Raw genomic sequence first — 20,331 nt, forward strand, 5'->3', positions numbered from 1 at the left:
ATGAGGATGTGGTCATATTCCAGGACCACGAATGGGCAGGAGGTAAATCAGATGGAAGGATTTCTTTCTCCACACATGTGCCAGACAGGTGTCCTTTTGCTCTGCACGACCTCAACAGAGGCACGAAGCAACCCTACCAGGAAAAACCACTACTAACTTTTACCTCTTCCCTATGCGTCTGCAAGCATTAGTCATGGAATCTCCTGCACACAGATGCATATTATACATGCTTGAATGCCTTTCTTTCTTCCTTTTTGTTCTTAATCTTAATACTACAACTTGGATTGTACAAGGTCTTCTCTCTTCATTGTGACTACACAGTACTTACATGTCAATATTTATTTGACCATGTCCCTGATGACAGACAATTTATGTGGACTCATATTTCTAAAATGCTGCCTCAGTGATTATTTCTGTACGTATAGCTTTGCTCCATTGTTTTAGTATCCCTCTGGTCAAGGTAAAATGGCTAAGTTTTATATTGTTCATATTTAAAATTTTGGTAAGTACTATTAAATTTCCTTGGAGAGAGAGGCTGTACCAACACTCCCAACAAAACTAGTAACAGATGTCTTGGATGCTTTTTAAAAGAAAATAAGAATATCCATGAAGAATCAGTACTAGAAGTGAAAATAATAAAATCACATACATTGCTTTTCCTAAAAGTTCAGTAATACGTTTCACAAAAAATGTTACTGATTAAGTAACATTAGATTTTAGCTACCCAGAAGCCACAAAAGCATTCATTTTTAAGTCACATGAAATGCGATAAATATATGATGACCTAGAAAGCTATAACGTGATGAATACAGAACTCCTTCTTTTCACACCTTTAAGGAACTTACGACTGGTCAAAAATAAAGTACCTTATAAGGGGTTTCATAGTGATTCTTCTATCATAAATGGTAGCTCATGAGTTTGTAAGAAGTATTTCTTGGCACACGGTGTTAGGATTTTCACAGAACCATTCCGATTTCAAGTCACTTTCTAATACAGAGCTAGTCTGGCGAGCCAGATTTAATAACTTTCAGTAGTTATTCTGACAAGCAATACGTTATAACGTTTTAGGATAAGTGTCATTCAAGAGTCCTATTCTTAATCTTCTAAAGTGTTGACAGATATGCTCTGCATTCCGTCAAATTTCTATTAGTAAAGACCAGCTGCTGCCTCAAACAGCTCCTGCTTGGTAGGAACAACCCATCGCTCTTCAAAAAAACATTCTCAGGAAAATGATGATTATCAAGAGATAATTCAAGAAATTTTTATATACAGACCAGTTTTTTGACATTAAGATGCCCTTCATATGAGCCAGGATATTAAAATACTTTAGGGACTGTTACAGAGAGAATCTAAATGGACTCCATCAGCACTCAGGCCATGAGAAGTTCAGTTAGATACATTTCAACAATCTTCATCTATGACTGACACCAACAATATCATCAACACAGCCTTTTCTTGGAGTCTTCTGGTATGGAAAGCTTTTTAACGTACTTTACCCTATTTGACCAATGAACCTGTTTTTCATTTTTTTGTTGTTTGTTCATTTTGTTTTGTTTTTTTGTATATCATGCTACTCAAATTGTAGTCTGTGGATGAGAGCCAGTGCACAAACTATGTGTAACAGGACAGCGATTAGATAGGATTAACAGTGTACTCAGTTTTTGAACTTAATCTCTTTGCGAAACAGTAACCAGTACGGGTACTGACTCATGGAGCACATGATGAGCAGCACTGTCTCACCTCCCCTATTACTATCCCAAGGAACACACCACAAACACAGACTTAGGAAAAGAAACCCAATGTGAATCAATGTATGTAATGTGCTTAAATAGCGTCTTGAACAAACTTAGAAATCTAAAGTTTCTATAATCTGGGAACTTCTGATTGATGTCAAAGATTCCATAAATTAAAAATGCATGTTCCTGCAAGTTGTATATAATAATACTGTTACAAAATGTGGTAATACACATTTTACAGAGAAAAAGGACAGAAACAAAGCATGGCAATTAAGGGGTGAGAATAGAGGGAAATTTTACTTTTCTAATTTTTATATTTCTATATTACTGGAATTTTTTACATATGTTAGTCACTTTTGCAATCACGAAAAGAAACACTTAAAAATAAATCACTCTGGTAGCTTCCTGGCAATGACTCAATTCACAAGAATGCACTTATCTCTAGTATTTCATGAGCCGATCTACAAAACTAATTTTATGCGTATCTATATAGTGTGAATCTTCTTTTGTGTATTTTTATATGCTTTTTAAAGGTATCACAAACTCTAATCTAAAACCCCATGTGTCCATATAAAGCAACAAATTCCTATAAACAAAACTACTAATTATATCCTCTGGGGACAAATTTTGAAGACGTTACACAGGTAAAGGCTTATAACCAGTTTAAAAAGGAAAAAAAAAGTACCACGCTGGGCTGAACAAAAATAAATTCAAAAAACCACTTTAAGAAGTAAACAGTTCTTGCATCTACCTGCGAGGCAGTGGGAAAGGGAAATAACCACAACCCGTCTTGTTTGTGGGCTTTCTCGACATTTAGAAAGGCTCTGTGTTCTTAGAGGGAAGGAGCTAATGACCCTCCAGTATCCCCATCTCCCTCCAGCTCAGTGTCCTTTTCGGGACCAAGACAGACGCCCTCATGGTAAGTTAGGCTCTGGCCTCAGCTCTGCCACTTACAATTTCATGGCTGAGGCAGGTCACTTTGCTCTCGGCTTTATTTTCTCTGTGTGTGTATGTATACACGTATGTGCCCTATACACACTTGGGTGTCCCAAGAGACCTCCCTAATACAACATACTCCCAGTGAGAACAGTGGGTCAAAATGGTAACAATCTTAAAGTAGGTTGAAAAACAACTGTAACGGGTACAGTAATTCTGATATACTGAGGATAAGGGTGGGGCTGCGAGGGAGCAGAGAATGTCTGTCACTGAGTCTAGGAGTTGTTATGCCAAGGTCTTTCAGCTTTAAACAGAATCGTGCCTGTGTTCTGAAAGAAAAAGGCATTATTTCAATCACTACCCATCTTTACTAAATGCTGATGATAATAAACACTATTACTACTTTAGAATCCTTTTTATTTCTCCTAGAAGTTACATCACACATAGAACTATGGGAGGTTTAAAAAAATAAAATGGCACGTTGCCAAAGTTCATTGCTTCATTTGATTCTGTCAAAATTGAAATATGATTTTATTTTGTTTTTTTTAACACATACACAGAAAATGACCAAAAGCATTCACGTTACCTTGTTAACTTTCACACCTTCTTTTGGAGTTTGTTTTGTTGCTAGATTATACCCAATCATCTGTTTAGCCAGCTGTCCCACAACTTTAGGACTAAGAGAGGGGAGAAAAAAAAGAGAGAGAGAAGAAAGAAAAGAAAGTCAAGGTCTCTGTTGAAAATCATTTAAAAGCAGAGTCCGTATTATATCCCCAAGTCCACCCTACCCAGGGCCCACCTCCACCTTCATAGAATCCATGGTGCTTTCTGCTCATACACTAGGTGCCTAGCACTGTACCAGAGGCTCACTGAGTGCAAAATACATATGAATGAATGAATGAATGAAACAGTAGGAGGGAAGTGGGGAGGGGAAGGGAGGAGAGGGAAGGGAAACAAAAAGAAGCTTCCTTACATTTGCTATCCTCTCCCCCCAAATAAGTTACAGTCATAGTAGAGACACAATGCTGAAATGCATAGCAGACTAAGATAAGAGCTGAATAACAAATACTGGATAGTGGGCAATCTGGGAAGTAAGACCAAAGATGGGGATAAAGGGAAGGGGAAGGATGAAAGTAAACCATGAAAGGTATGTGACAGGAGAGGAGAGGAAAGTGTTCAGTGTGTGGAGACATAGGATATAAAGCTGATCAGACAGGTTCAGATAAAGGAAGAATTAGACTATCAGACAGGAGGGACCAATGATGCCATTGGTAATGGGAAGCCACCGCAGGTTCTTGAGTAGGAGAGTGGCATTACAGAAGCAGCATTTAATTTGTAAGTGGTACCATATCAAACATGATGAACCACTGAATGTCTAGAACAGGAGTGTCAAGTTTTCACCAATTAGTGAACAAAAATCCTTTTGTGGGAGGAGAAGGGAAGCCAAGGCACTGCCAGAGCCCTCTACCTGTAATTTATTTCCTATATGTGCCACCTCCTGTTCCTACTCCCACCCCAGCCCTCTTTCTCGGTGCTCCTTTCAGTCAAGAGCAGGATCTTCCATAATTGCTTGGCCCAAAGAAAAGGAATTAAAACCTCCTGGCTTACTCTTTTGTTAAATGAACGCCTCCTTTCAAACCGCTACTGAAGACACCTTTTCCTCTTCCTCCAGCTAAGATCTGGGCTTTTAAAACAATTTCTTTTGCATCTGCAAAAGAAAATCCAGAGTTAGTAGTTGATTTACAATTCTTTTTTTTTTTAAGCAACAAGCGAAGTGGTAATGACATAACTTCCAAAAGTGACTGGTAAAAGCTCTCCCAAACCAACTTTGAAAATGAAGGCAATAAAGAACTTCAAAAAACATCAATGTGCCTAAATACAAAGTCTGTTTATTGAGGACATTCAAATATTTCCTGCGAGTTTAATCTAATACTCAACCATCCCAAGGGAGAGCAAGGCATGTGTTCCCTGGCTCTTCTGAGTGTCAGAAGATGCTAAATAAATCCAGGCTGGAAGTATTAATTTTTCTGTGTGTAGACACTTCCATGTGGCAGAGCCCAATCTGCCAATCAGAGGAGTTAACTACCTGTCAGCCATCTGAGATGTCAAAGGGAAGGCTGGTTTACGTGGGGGAAAGGTTTATTAAAGACAAGATGCAAAGGAGGTATCGAAGAACTGTATTCTTGGAAATCAACGGTTTTCTGAGCAGTTGTTCTATGTATCAGTGGGGCTGGGCAAGGGAGGAAGAAATGGATTAAAACTAAAAGTAAGCAGTATTTTTTCAATGTTGGCAGAGTAACAGAATATCCCAGAGGAAAGTAGCTGTGGAATCTTTGTTTCTCAAAACACTCAAGGAAAGAGTGAGCTGTTTGCCCTTGACCTTTGAGACCAAAGTCATAAACTCAAATATCTTTACAGGACTGGTGGGAAAGCTGGATGTGTGAAGCAGCCCAGTGACAGAGAAGGCGCCCTCAGCCAACAGGAATGCTCCCCTACCCAACCAACAAAAAGAAAAAAAAAAATGAAAAAAAAGTCAACCCCCAAATCAAATGCATTTAATAAGTCAAAGAGTACACATCTTCAGGCCACAGCTTGGCATTTTCTGTCTGTGATCCAGTTTTGTTTGAAATTAGAGAATTAAGTCAGACAATCTCTGATACAGCTCTAATGGTTTTCTGGTTCAGCACACCAGGTTTAGAATTACAGACCCAGGTTTCAAACAAGCCTTCATTCCTTGCCCAGCTGTGTGATACTGGGCAAGTTACTTAATGTCTCTAAGACTCAGTTTACTCAATTATGAAACAATGTTGAGGGTTGTTTTAAGAATTAAATTAGAAAATATATGCAAATATCCCTAAATCCTAAAAACTCACTAATGAAAGAGTATTGCCACGATCAGTTAGTACATTTATTACCTTTGTATATTGTGAGGAACCAAAAGGATTATTTCCATTCGGGTTGAGATGGTAAAAATTGTTGGAATCTGCAACCACTCATGTAAGGTCCATAACTGTTGGTTATTTCAACTATTAATACCATCATTGTTGTTACTTGTAGGTAAGCAGGCAAAGGTTCAAAGAACAGGAGCCACAGGTTTTATCATGAAGGCAATGGGGCACTATGGAAGGATGTGACACTATGAAGGCACTGGGTAAGACGGTCACTCTAGCTGATATAATCAGATTATTAAGGCTCATTGTCTTATTGGTTGGTCTTCCCTTCTATATTTGCCCACACTCAGAAAACCAGGGTTTACCTTCTCTCAGAAGTATATATAGTTCCTTCTTTGCCACCCTCTATAACCTCTGACAATAGTTTCTGCCCAGGATATGAACCATAACAACATCAGTCAAACGATGTCTTAAAATAAACTAGTTCCCATCAAATTGAGTAGAAGACAAGCGATGGTGACCGTTCACTATCAGAAACTCACCAGGAATGGAACCAAATAAAATGAATTTATTGCATATTTAGGCTATTGCATGTAGGAGTAGTATTAAGATCAAGAACTTTGAAGAAAAACAGACTTAGTTAAAATCTCCAACTCTGCCTATCCCTTTATTTATAGAGGAGAATGAGATTCAGAAAGGTAAAAGTAACATGTCCATCTATAAAATAGTCAAAACAAAAATAATCTATAGTGTTAGAATGATGTGAAGAATAAATGAAAATAGTAGGTAAAGCACTCATCTCAAAGTTTGGCGCATTAAAAAAGAGTCAAAATATGATAGCCATCATCATTATAATTATTTTCAGCAATTAAGCAAAAAAGTAGAATACAGAAAGACATTTCCAATTTCTCTTTTGAAGACATCAAGTAGAAAAACACTTTTTGCTGTCTACTTAAGTTTTTTTTTTTTTTTTTTTTTTTTTTGCAGTACGCGGGCCTCTCACTGTTGTGGCCTCTCCCGTTGCAGAGCACAGGCTCCGGACGCGCAGGCTCAGCGGCCATGGCTCACGGACCCAGCCGCTCCGCGGCATGTGGGATCTTCCCGGACCAGGGCACGAACCCGCATCCCCTGCATTGGCAGGCGGACTCCCAACCACTGCGCCACCAGGGAAGCCCTACTTAAATTTTTAATTGTGATCTCTTCAAATTCTTTAAAAAGGATAACCAGCATTCCATTGCCATTATCATTTTTCATATCCTCATCATCCAGAAAAAGAGATGCTTTCCTCTCCAAGCTTTCCAACAGCAAAACTTGAAAGCCATGCAGACTACCTAAATGGGCAATGGTAACTGGTGTTACACAGGTTTGATTAGATAAGCTTTAGGCACTAACCATCAAGACACAGAAACAGTTGTAGGCTCAATGAAATGTTGTCAGTTATTCATATCACCACCGATCATGTATTAAAGGATTCCAACTTGGTCTACAGTTGGTAGACCAAGCAACCACGTTGGAGACTGTGAAACCACACACTGGGGCAAATAGAAAAAGGGAAAGAAAAACATTATATTAAAACTAGGTACATCTTCTGCAGCTTACACACCAGGCCAAAAATAAGTTTACTACAATCATCTCTTCTGCTTAGATCTCAAATACCAGATCAGTACAGCAGGTCAGTAGCCCAAAGTAAAATAAGTTTGTCTCATCTTGAGGGAAACTCACATAAAGTAATTTAACTCATGTGGCTATTTACTCAAAGCATTAAAAATTAAGTGGCCAAATCCTTCTGAACAGTAACTAGCTTTTTCATTCAGTATTTACCAAGTGGATTCATACTTAATGTCACTGTTTCCATTTTATTTAAAGATCTGATTTCTCCAAAAACTTGTACAAATTTCTGTTTGTTTTTTTTAATGTTACCTCTCTGTTCCCAAACAGAGCTACAAAAGAATATCCCATACAGGAAATTCCATATTTGCATGAATACACAAGATGATTTAACTGTATTTTAGGATATAAAGCTAAAAAGAGACAGGGGGGGAAGACTCTCCTCCAATAGATTTTGTACAGAAATGGATTGCATCTATACATTGATAACTATATTACTGGTATAACCCAGGTCTGTATAACTCCAAATTCCCTGCTCTTAACTGATACTTTTACATGCAGTAGCCTAAATACGCAATACATTCACTTTATTCTGTTCCTTTACTGGTGAGTTTCTGATAATAAGCAGTGCTCATGGCTAGAGTTCTATTGGGTTTGATGGAAACCAGTTTACTATAATTCATATATATTTTAGGAGAAAAAAGTACTATAGAGACATATTTGATAAACTGAATAGATATGTAAGACTTTCAAATACCATTATCACTTAAGGGAACAAAATTGTTAGCCATTAAGAAAGCCTAAAAAAAACCCCTCTGAGCCATGGTCTTATTTCACTCTATTAGCTGCATTAAAATAATGCTTTCTCACTGTCTTCCTCTCATTCTCCACCAAAACAAGTGTTATTATAATTACAATAATACAGTTTTATACCAATTTTTATAGTTCCCCAACAGTCCCATGCTGGATAATAAACATTCTTGGAAGCGTTATTAAATCTTAAAGAATAAATAAATTCATTAAGGAAAGCATAACCAAAATAGAATAAATAAGAAATGTTTTTAATTAGGCAGGCTTAGTAAAACTACTTCACTTTGCTTTTCGGAGATGGAATTCTGAAAATACATTTATGCAAAATAATGTTCACAAGACATACTTTAGAACCAGAACACACATGGGCCATAGCAAATGTCTGAAAATGTTAGTCAAGAATATCAATAAGGGCTTCCCTGGTGGTGCAGTGGTTGAGAGTCCGCCTGCCAGTGCAGGGGACACGGGTTCGTGCCCCGGTCCGGGAAGATCCCACATGCCGCGGAGTGGCTGGGCCCATGAGCCATGGCCGCTGAGTCTGCACGTCCGTCCGGAGCCTGTGCTCCGCAACGGGAGAGGCCAGAACAGTGAGAGGCCCACGTACCACACACACACACACACAAAAAAAAGAATATCAATAAGAGTAAGTTATTTTCAACTATCCTTTTAAAATAGTTTGGTGATCAAACAAATATTTGTATTACTGAACTGATTTTTATTCAGTATTGTGCTCTTCCAAGGTGCAATACTTTCTAAACACAAAATGTATTACTCTATATACCAGTACTGTAGCAAGGTGACTACTGCCATGATCATCTATTTTGAGTCAATAACACTGGTTTGGGGGGGTGGGGACTACGATTTCTATGATTCACTGACAAGCAAAATTGGAATATTCAGTTTTCAGCACAACGGCATTGTGTAATTTCTAACATAGTGGTCACCTTCCATGAGGTTTGATAGAATCCTTAATAGAGAAAGTTACAATGTATTTCAGATTTACCTATTACTGTAAGGCAAGGAGAAAGGGGAGGGGGAGGCAAGAGAAGAGTTGAAAGGTACTATGAAAAGATGAATCTTAATAAAGAACATACAATTTATAGGGTGATAATAGAGACCCAAGTGGCAATTTCCCAAAGGAAATGAGCTAACATCCCTGTTTTCATTATGACCCCAGAACCCAAACTTAAAAGTGGAGAATTACCTATCTTAATCATTACTGTAATATCTCCTATAGACTGACCCCTATTTCTTCAAATTGTGAGTAGGTTGCTTGCTGTGAAATAAGACTGTTTCTGAGACTGAAACAACTATTTCAACTTTCAACAAGTCTGACATGGGCTCACAAACACTGGAATAGAGAATTTCAAACATATGAGACATTAGAATAAGCCATTTCACCATTGGTCACATCCCTAGACTAAAACAGAATTGGAGATACTTGGCTCTCCATCAGACTGCTACCATCAAAGACTTAAATTACACACACCTGGAACAGTGATTTACAAATATAAGTAAAAGATGGAAATAAAATGATCTCTAGGACAGGGGTTTTGTAATACAAATAGGAAGTTATCCAGGGAGACATTATTTCACATTAAAAAAATCTTTACTGATAAGGCTTTTATGTAAGTTTTAAATCTTAATTTCTTAATGAATATGGTAGCCAATTAATCCCACATTATCTAAAATAATTCCTTCATTTGGATACTGTGGGGGCATGATAATGCCCATCTGAACAGTTTATTAATTATAAAGAAGATAATAATATTATCTTAACACACAATTTTATTTTTCAGGGAATCATTTTGAGCTCTTATAAAAACCCCTAAATTAAAGTTTGATAAATCATTCTTTTTTCAAATTGCATACTCTTAAAAATAATGCATATTTAATTCTACATTATAGAACTTATTAAAATCTATAATGATATATTAGCCTACTCTTCTGATTTTGTCAATGGTGTTATTAATTGCTTTCATAACCTTTAATACACACTTTGTTGGTGATAAAAATTTTAAAGCTAGATAAAAATTACCTTCAGAAAGGCTCGATTTAGTTGTAATATCTTACTCTTTCTGTAGTTTAATATTTATAAACCAATCTTACATTTTGCCTATTAGATTAAAAGATATATTTCCATAACAAAGGTTAAGGATAGAACCTCCTGACATTGATGCCAAAAATAATGTGATAGTATTCAAGCAACTGTAGCTAAGCAAAAAATGTCTAATGGGCTTCCTTGGTGGTGCAGTGGTTAAGAATCCGCCTGCCAATGCAGGGGACATGGGTTAGAGCCCTGGTCGGGGAAGATCCCACATGCTGCGGAGCAACTAAGCCCGTGTACCACAACTACTGAGCCTGCACTCTAAAGCCTGTGAGCCACAACTACTGAAGCCTGCACTCTAAAGCCCGTGAGCTACAACTACTGAGCCTGCACTCTAAAGCCCGTGAGCCACAACTCCTAAAGCCCCAACACCTAGAGCCCATGCTCTGCAACAAGAGAAGCCACCGCCATGAGAAGCCCACGCACTGCAACAAAGAGTAGCCCCTGCTCACCGCAACTAGAGAAAGCCCACACGCAGCAACGAAGACCCACCGCAACCAAAAATAAATAAATAAATTTATTTTTTAAAAATGTCTAATACTATAAGACTGCAACCACAGGTCATTAAACAAATCTTCTGCAAATGAAGCCACTTGAAAAAAAGAATTTTTCAGAACAAGTTTCTTCAAAAGAAGAAATTTCCAGAAATCTGTGTTTTATGTATAGTAGGGATTAATGATATACATTACTAATAATAACATCTGTAACATTTGTAACTTCAACATATCCTGGAAACAGTCACAGATGATGAAAAGCATTTATGAACATCAATAGCATTTCTACAGTATATTGTGATACGTTTGAAGGAAAAGAATAAAGGAAAACTAGCTATTAAAAATCATTTTTTTCGGGCTTCCCTGGTGGCGCAGTTGTTGAGAGTCCGCCTGCCGATGCAGGGGAGACGGGTTCGTGACCCGGTCTGGGAAGATCCCACATGCCGCGGAGCGGCTGGGCCCGTGAGCCATGGCCGCTGAGCCTGTGCGTCCGGGGCCTGTGCTCCACAATGGGAGAGGCCACAAGAGTGAGAGGCCCGCATACCAGAAAAAAAAAAAAAAATCATTTTTTCCCCTGATTTTTAAGGCAAAGATGTGTTCAGTCAGGGCTCAATGAAGGAAGCAGAACCACGGTGAGTTATGAATAAGGGATTTATTCCAGGAATTAAAGCTGAACTTGTAGGAGATGCTGAGAAAGGAAAGGTGTGAAAGTAGAGGTTGTAGGATCAGGAGTCACCAACCAGCCAATCAGAGGAGTCACCAGCTAGCATATGCAAGAGCTGTGAAGAAGGGTATGGGACTTGTTGCCACGCATCTCATGATGGGTTTGTGTCCATGTTGATCAGCAAGGTCAGCAGTTGGGAAAACAGCTAGACATGGAGCACAAAGGAACAAAGACAAGTTGGACCCTCTTGCCCAGCATGTCTACGTCTACCCATCACTGCATCACAGAGTAATGGCTGCATTTCAAGTTCTGTGCAAATTCCAAATCAGGGCAACTCTAACCTGATATATAGAAGGAAGGGGATTCTTAGAAATGGAGTTCCACCTTAACCAAGCAGACACAGTATAAATTACCACAGATGATAATAAAGGAATCAGAAGGCAAAGCCCATAACTGTTGCAGGTTCAGAATTAATATTTTTTTACATTTTTCTGAGCGGCTTGAGAACCTATCCTGGGCCAGGGTATATCCCTCCTTCAGTAGCAGACAATTGGAAGCTACGTGATCATACAGAAATATAAGGGGATCTCTTGTTGATCGGAACCAGTGACGAACAAGAGGGGAGAAAAAGGTGGCAATGCCCAGAACTGATATGCGAAGATAAACAGATAAACTCACAACAGTTTTATTTTCAGAGACAACTGGAAAGACTGTGAAATTTAAAATGTATGTACCATATATATATATATATATGGCTGGGCTGCACTCATAATTTAAAGATGTTTCTTTCACTTTCACAGCAATATTACTAGTATTCTGAGATCTTCCACCTTCATGTTTAGAAATCTTGTCTATTCCCTGTTTTCTCTTACTTAAGTCAGTTCCTCTATCTGGCCCTCCACTTGCTGAGAAAGGCTCTCATATGCTACTGGCTGGACTCAGCCCCACTGACTGCTTGCCCTCCTCATTCTGCCACCCTGGTCTACTGGCCGTACCACCACCAGTTTCCTCTAGTCAAGAAAGATCCTCCAGCTTCTCACAAGTGGGTCCTTTCTGGGGACCTTGTCAAGCTGAGTGGCTGAACCCCTAGTGAGGCAGCTTTTTCCTTTTCAGCACAGTCTCTATCCCAGAGGACACAGTCTCCAGGGGAGACTTGGGATCAATGAAACCTGACGCTTTTGTGCCCTCAGAGCTATAGCTCCTGCTTCCCAGCCTTCCGCTTTCCTCACTCATAGAGATTTAGCAGGAACCCCTCAACTTTCTAACCAGCTCCACTCTTTAGAGACTCTTTCTCCTAAGAGGCCCTGATTTCCCAATTGCAGAGTGCATTGAAAATCCTTCTCAGCCTCCTGAGTCCAATGCTAATCAAGGAATAGTACTGGGCGTCTGTTCCATGCTCCTGAAAAATTCATGACAGTTAAGAAACCTGGAATGTTCTAAGACAATTAGGAGGTCCATCTGTCCAATGCACACAGAACACCCTTTGGTAGAGCAATCCCACTTCTGTGAAAATCAGCTACAGAAACAAGGATTTTCACTGCAATGTAATTATAAGAGGGAAACACTGAAAACAACCAGAATGTCCATCAGCATTTGGACATTCGGGATTGGAAAAACAAATTTTACATATCCACATGATGAAATGATACAATACTATATATCTATCAACCATGATTAAGTATATCTTTATGTATAAACATGGGGAAATGTCCACAGACACTATACGCTTTAAACTGAGTTAATGATTAATATTTAAAAATAAATAGTCACATTTTTGAATCATTATATAGTCATAATGAAATCTAAATGGACAATAACCAAATGATTAACTGAGGTTACCTTAAGGAGGTAAGGAGGGGTATTATGGGTAGAACATTACCTTTTTTCAGTACTGATTCAATTTTTTTGCAATTATCATGTGCTGTCATAAAAAAATTAAAATGAGACTTTAAAAATGTGAGATAAATATAGGCAGTTATTTATAGTGGTTTGTCTTGAATATTTAAATGTTCCTTTCTGTATCAGTCTTTATAGTTTTAATCTGTGGGGTCAGGGATGCCTATACTTGAGGAGGCCTCCAGAAGGCATCTTTAAGAAGTCTGGCTCATCATCTTACAACATGACTTCCTAAAGTGTCATGCAAGAAAACTGACAGCAGCAGAAAAACTTTTTTCCCTTTTAAAATATCTCTTGAGCACCTGCAGGAATTCAAAGATTTAAAAAAGTCATAGTCAATGCCTTTCAGAAACTTAAAATCTACTGAAGGAAAGAGATACAAACAAAGAATTACTGAAAAATATGAATGCTTCCACAAGTGGCAAGAACAAAGTATAGTGAGAAGGGGAAATGGTGTCAAGTTAAGCCGGGCAGGAGAAAGAAAGAAGACCCGGGAAGAGAAGAAGAGCTGTGAGTTTTCTAGGTAGATAAAGCTGGGGGGTGAAGACACCAAGGGGTAAACAGCTAAGAAAGGCTACTTTGCTTTTCTATTTATACTTGTTTGGCTGTCTTAGTTACCTATTTAAATTAGAAACCACTATAGCATCACTTGAAATAAACCAGTAAAGCATGCCAAGGATTCAGCACTCAAATTTGTTATTTCAGATCTTCAGAAAACCTCTACTTCAATATAAGTTTATTTATCTATATTCAGGAACAGCATATAAATGAAAAAACACATTTTATGGTCTTTGTTAAATTTAGTTATTTTGCCCTAAGTGCTTTTAAGATCTCCAGTCATTTTATCACGGTGGTCTTTAAAAACCCCCCAATCAGGTACACTCTCACACAGGGCTGTGAAAGCTCCCAAGGGGTCAGTGAGATTCAAACTAAGCAGTTGTTTAATAATAGCAAGAGTTATGTATATGTCCACCCCCTCCTAACCTGCAAATAAACACATATTCCAGACTTAAAATGTGCAACCATTCTAAATGCCAGAAATATAGAATTCCAAACACTGGCTTGGTGGTGTTGCTATAAAAAGGAAACCAGGAGGTTTTTTATTTTCCATTTTAAAGTGCTAAAGTGGTGGATGACACTCTGGTTTTAAGTAGAAGACAGGAATGACCCACCCCAAGGGAGATGAAAGATCTCAGAACCACTTTCCCATGATATATACATCTACTGTGGTCCAGCATAAACTGTTATGTAGCTTTCAAACTGCATGGAGGTTTAAATTGCAATGTCTTGCTCTTTTATTGCCTGTCCTGACCCATTCATTGTGTCTGAAATCTAAGTCTATTGCTTGAATGTTAAACACAGGGAGGACTTTAGATTGCATCCTAGAGGATGAAATCATGCAATTTCGGTGAACTAGGAAGAGTTTATATTTGGCTGACTTTCGAGGGTTGCGAAGGCCTGAGAAATAGTTACTTTTTCCTTTTCCTGCTATGCCAGCTTTCTTTGGTTTTCATCCTTCCTTCCCTCCCCTCTCCTTCCTTCTTCCTTCCCACCCTTCCTTCCTCCTTTTCTCTTACCCTTCCTTGTATTGTTTCCAATTTATTAAGTGCAAGTTCAATTATATCTAACATAACTAACTTCAGTTTCAACAGCCTGAAAGATCAGCACTAACTTCAAATTTCACCTCCCATCACACCCTCCTCAAAACCACTCCCAAATAAGGACTAATACACTTAAATCCCTCAGAACTGGTGCACTCATCATCAACCTGATCTATACCTGACTTCAGAAGCCACAAAGCCTGGACCTACTTTCTTGGACTGTCTTCAGAACAACCTTTCTGATTATCTTTGAAGCATTCAACCTAGGATGGTCTCTTCTGGGACTTCCTGCATCATTAAAAAAAAAAAAAAAAAAGCCTGGTTTGAGCAAGAATTCATACTGGAATGAGCCAGCCCAAGTGTTATAAATAAGAAATTAAAGAATTAACAAGCTGATGTGTACCCTTTAGGATGCACATCATGGGGAAAAATTAATAAAAATTTTTTGAGTGGAGTTTGGAATTGTTACACCCGAAAACACAGTAAAATACTCAAGAGCTGGCATCCACACCTGGGAAAAGTAAATGAAAATTCTGGCAGGTTTTAAGTAGCTAGTACTAGTGTGGCAGAGAAATAAAATCCTGTTTCATGCTTGACCAAGCAAGCAGTCCTATATGAGGATACCCTCTGAAATCCCAATCACTAGGAGACATTTACTCTCAAGATTCACATTTCATTATGGCAGCTGGAAAGCTACCAGATAAGCCTATTCTTCCTACCCACTGACCGACCTCTCCTTTCAAAATGTGGCCAACATTTGTTCTGTATCCCACACTCTCCCTCACCATCACAGTTTTTTTACTCTGTTTTTCACTTTAGTTTCCAGGAATATGATATCAGACATCTGGGAGTAAATAGCACATCCACAGAAGTACCTAAAATATTCCCTTCATCTCCCACTGCTAGTGCCCTTAAATACAGCTGCAACTTTTTTCAGGTCCCTGACCCTTTCTCTTTACCTCCCATCAAGAGTTTGGAACAGGCTGTCATAATGCATAAACATGATTCCACTGTGGGGAAGGAAGGAGATCTTGCTACCCGATATGAATTTCCCAGGACACTTGTCCATAAAGCTAAAACATCATAACCTCAAAATAGGATGGCTTAGCCGTATACAAAGGAAGTGATTTTTATGATGAATTAAATCAACATTGACTCGGGAATGCTACAAAGTCTCACAAACCAGATGCCACCTCTCCTCTGAAGGGCCTTCTAGTTCAAAGGAGATGTCCCACCAAAGAGGAGCCACAGAGCTGGGGAGGGCCCTGTCACACTTGATGAAGCCACACTCAGTTTAGCCAATCATGCCCCTCACACCTTCTCTAGTGTTTGTTGCTACTGAAGGGCACACACAGCATGGTGCAGAATGAGATGGCCTCATTCCCCTGGAAATGACCAAGCAGGAGTGCCAGGTACATGGTGGGCCCTCAGCATATGGTCATTCATTTATAATCATCACTTCTTTTGCACTGTGAAATCATAATCACAGTATTTATTAGGTGTTTACTGTGGAATAAGATTTGTGCTAAGTGTATTCATTACCCACATTTAACAAATAACTCCACTGAGGCTGAGTTATCCGGAGTAACACAGCTAGCAAGAAGTAGACTCAGAATGTTTCAGCAAGAAAAATAATTCTAGAGACTGTGCTTTAACCCTTTCACATAGAGCCTCATTACTGGGTTTTTTTCCCCCAACATTTTGTTATTAAAATTTCCAATCACATAAAAAAAAGTTGAACGACAAGTAAATATCTACACACTCACCACTCGGATTCTATAACTGCTAACATTTAACTACATTTGCTTTATCCCAAATCTCTCCATCCATCACAGCCCATCTTATTTTTTCATGCATTTCAAAGTAAGTTGCAGACATCAGCACAGTTACCCTTAGACTCTTCAGCACTCATAACAGTAACTAAAGTTAATACCTGTTTACGGTTCCTTTTTGGCGAGAGATACAATTTACATACAGTGAAATGCCCAAATCTGAAATGTACCATTCAGTAGGTTTTGACAAATGCATATACCTGTATGACTCAAATTCCAACCAAGAAATACATTGTTGTTTGTGAGAGCATATTACTAGAGTGTCCTTAGGACAAAATATCTAAATAGAGCAGCACTGACAATGAGGATATTAAATCTCTTACTGAATTTTCACTGAAACTAAACATAACAAAATATTAAATTCTTACATCTCAGCACAAAGATCAATCCCTGGCCTATAGACAGGCCACCAACAGATATGTGACTATTCAAGGCAGTGTAAAAAGCAATCAGTTCTCCCCCATCCACCCCACGACCTCCAAATCAGAATCCTGCCCGAAACATTCCTAGTCAGGGTCAGTGACATGCAAAGTACTGATTTAAAAAGGGATTTTTTTTCTTTTTTACCACGAGCATATATAACTTTTTGAAAACAACTAATTATTTTAAAACATGAACTTTTCCAGCCCTGATACTTTGGAAGCTCAGGGAAACTATCAATAATAGCGGCACCAAAGGTGTTTCCTTGCACCATGTCTGTCCTGGTATTTTGGTGTGGCTATTCCATTTTGAAAAGGGAAGTGAATTCTCCTGGGGATTCTTGCAACCTCCAGAAAAGCCAGGATGATGCTTCCAGCCTTAATCTGATGCTTAAGTGATGGAGTGATGAACATGACGATCTTTAACCCAAAGCTTTTCTAGGCTGTCAATGTCCTTATCACTGCCTGAAATTAACATATTGGGATTGGAGACTTTCCATAAGCCTCCAGGGTTTTTGAAAGAAAACCACTAGAAAGTATTTAGAAAACAAAAGCCAAGACACATCTGCGCTATAACCTACAGTACATTACTCTTTTGAAAACTTTGGAAAATACAGATACAAATGCTTTTTAAAAAAGTCTGGAATGACAGAAAGTCTACATCAACAGTTATCTACAGGGGGTGAAGTTTCAAATCATTTTTACTTCCTTCTTTAAAGCTTTGATATTACCTGCACTTTTTACAAGTGCTTTATAAATGCTTATGCCATTTATAATCAGAGAAAAACTGTTTTCAGATTTAAATAAAATATATGTTTATGTGACCTAGTAAGAACAATAACAATATTATTGCTAAGTGGGGGGGAGGGGGAAAAAGCTTTCTGTAATCGAAAATATATATCATTAAATATATGTACATGGGGGCTTCCCTGGTGGCACAGTGGTTGAGAGTCCGCCTGCCGATGCAAGGGACGCGGGTTCGTGCCCCGGTCCGGGAAGATCCCACATGCTGCGGAGCGGCTAGGCCCGTGAGCCATGGCCGCTGGGCCTGGGCATCCGGAGCCTGTGCTCTGCAATGGGAGAGGCCACAACAGTGAGAGGTCCGCGTAACGCAAAAAGAAATATATATATATATATATGTACATGTATGCATACATGCATATATAATATGTATACTGAGGATTAATCTGGAATAAAATATACCAAAGTATTAACTGATTATTTGGAGCAGGGGAGGAGATTACTGGTAATTTTTTCTTCTTTTTGACTGCAAATATGCTACAAAGAATATGTATTATTTCTGTGAATTTTTAAAGCAAGTTTATCACACATTAGATTACACTGGTGCCTGAGATGTGCACAGAACGCTGCCATTCAGCTTCACTGGGCTCTACCACCCCTTCCTCACTTCATGGGCGGTGTGACTCAGAATGGAGGACAGAGGCAAAACACGGCCACTTCTCAAATCAGCAACTAATCTTCCAGTTCAAAGCCAGCCATGGTGTTCCCTGGGCCTAGGGACTCACACACCTGTGCTTTCCAGAATTAGTTGCATCGGATCCATGCAAGAAACGTGAAGATTCGTCCCTATGAGACTCAGAACAAGTCACTGGGGCTCAAGTCACCAGTTTCCTTAAGGGGGACATACAGGGCTCAAGTGCCCTCTTGAGGTGCCCTTCAGCCCTTCAGATGTATGTGCGGAATTATTAGAGCACCTCTTTTCTATGTACATAAATCTACCATCCCTCTTAAGTCCCTCCCAGAGAAGGAAACATACTGGAGATGATCAGAGTATACTGGTAAGTTAATGAGCCACTGGCAGACAGCCTTGGATCACAACTCAGAGTTTGCTCCTCACTAGCCAGTTGAGGGGCCTTGGCCAAAGAATAACAGAACCTCAATTTTCTCATCTATGAAATGAAGCTGACAAAAGTAGCACTTACCTTTGAGAACTGCTATGAGTATTAAATGCTAGGGGTTGGCGGGAGACGGGGGGTGGCAGGGAGTATGTAAGGTATGTAAAGTTACTTAACACAATACCTGGCTTACATCCTCACTTATATTTATGTCTTAAGTTTCAAATAAATAGTAGATGATGATGATAAGGATGAATGTGTTGTCCATTCGGCAAAAATGTTTCATATAAGTAATAAATGCAGTTTTACTGACTTTTATAAGTGTTTAGATACCGATGTCTTACTTTTTTTCCAATCATTCAGAAATGATCAATAAAATGTGCTCATGGTTGATGAGGACATACTAGTTCAAATCAAGTTTTAAAGGTCGGATACCTTCAAGAGAAGCCCAAATCTATAGACATGTAGCATTGTCCTCCTGCCAGCTCCCAGATGGACTATTGCTTTTGTAAGTAAACTGAGTATCTCTGGATCCCAGATAGGATTCCCCTGCCACAAAAGCACACCATGTTTTTATTTACGTTTGGATAGTAGTTTGTTTAGTTCCAAGGCCTGCATGTTTCCTTACTTTTTGCTCGTCTCCCTTTCGATACCCTTGACTGTTGCCTGGAATGAGTGGCCCTGGTCCATCCGCCACGTTTCCTGGCAGAGAACTCATTGCTTGACTCCATCTGGAGTTGCTCAACTTCAGGCCTCATTAGCAGGCTGAGGCTTGTACCAACACAGCACATCCCTCCCCCAGCACTGAAGCTGGGTCCGTTCCAGCCCTGTGGCAGCCTGCAGCGGAGGGAAAATGAGCTGGGAGGCAAGCTAGACACAGAGCTTGGCTGGCGTTTTGTATGTCAGCGTCAGGACACATGGCTCTCTGTCCTTTAGTGTCATTACTGACATTGCTATTACTGTTACTATGGTGGTTGAGGCTGTTGTCATATGTCTTAAAGACGTCACATTTTCAGGACTATCTACCAAGAACTAGTCAAAGGACTTTATACACCTCATCTCATTTAATCTTCACATCAGCCCTCTGCATAAGATACTATTCCTAGTACCAGAACACTGAAACTCAAAGAATTAAAGTCCCTTGTCCAAGATCACACACAAGTTGTAAATTCCAGAGCACAGGCTCAGGCCAGAGCTGAAGATCCACAAACACCATCTGAGCATGACCTCCTACTACCCTCACCAATTCATGTTTGCGGGAGTGAATGAGGTTGGGAGCGGGTACGGTGACAGTGCTCAGAGAGAAGGCAAGCCACCCACTTCCAAATGTAACCAGAATTCTTGACCATGGGTTCTGGGATCTGTCAACTAAAATGAAGAAAAAGTGACGACCCAGTAATAGCAAGAACAAGAAAGACCTCCCATTTTGAGTCAAACGAAAGGCTATGCCCATAAGGTAGCTCACATGGATTAACACCTTC

The 20,331-nt window shown here is 39.2% G+C and overlaps 1 protein-coding gene across 2 annotated transcripts in view; it reads right to left on the reverse strand.

Moving 5' to 3' along the window:
* The window catches only part of SUCLG2 (succinate-CoA ligase GDP-forming subunit beta), a 255,795-nt gene that overhangs the window by 122,628 nt on the left and 112,836 nt on the right, over positions 1-20,331 (reverse strand). For both annotated transcript variants that reach the window (XM_060110702.1, XM_060110701.1), the window contains exons 3-4: positions 4,281-4,380; positions 3,259-3,349 (exon numbers count right to left, since the gene is read on the reverse strand). In XM_060110702.1, the coding sequence (XP_059966685.1) occupies positions 3,259-3,349; positions 4,281-4,380 (191 nt within the window). The remainder of the gene's footprint in view (positions 1-3,258; positions 3,350-4,280; positions 4,381-20,331) is intronic.

This window comes from Mesoplodon densirostris, chromosome 10 (assembly GCF_025265405.1).
Source record: "Mesoplodon densirostris isolate mMesDen1 chromosome 10, mMesDen1 primary haplotype, whole genome shotgun sequence".
NCBI classification, from domain to species: domain Eukaryota; kingdom Metazoa; phylum Chordata; class Mammalia; order Artiodactyla; family Ziphiidae; genus Mesoplodon; species Mesoplodon densirostris.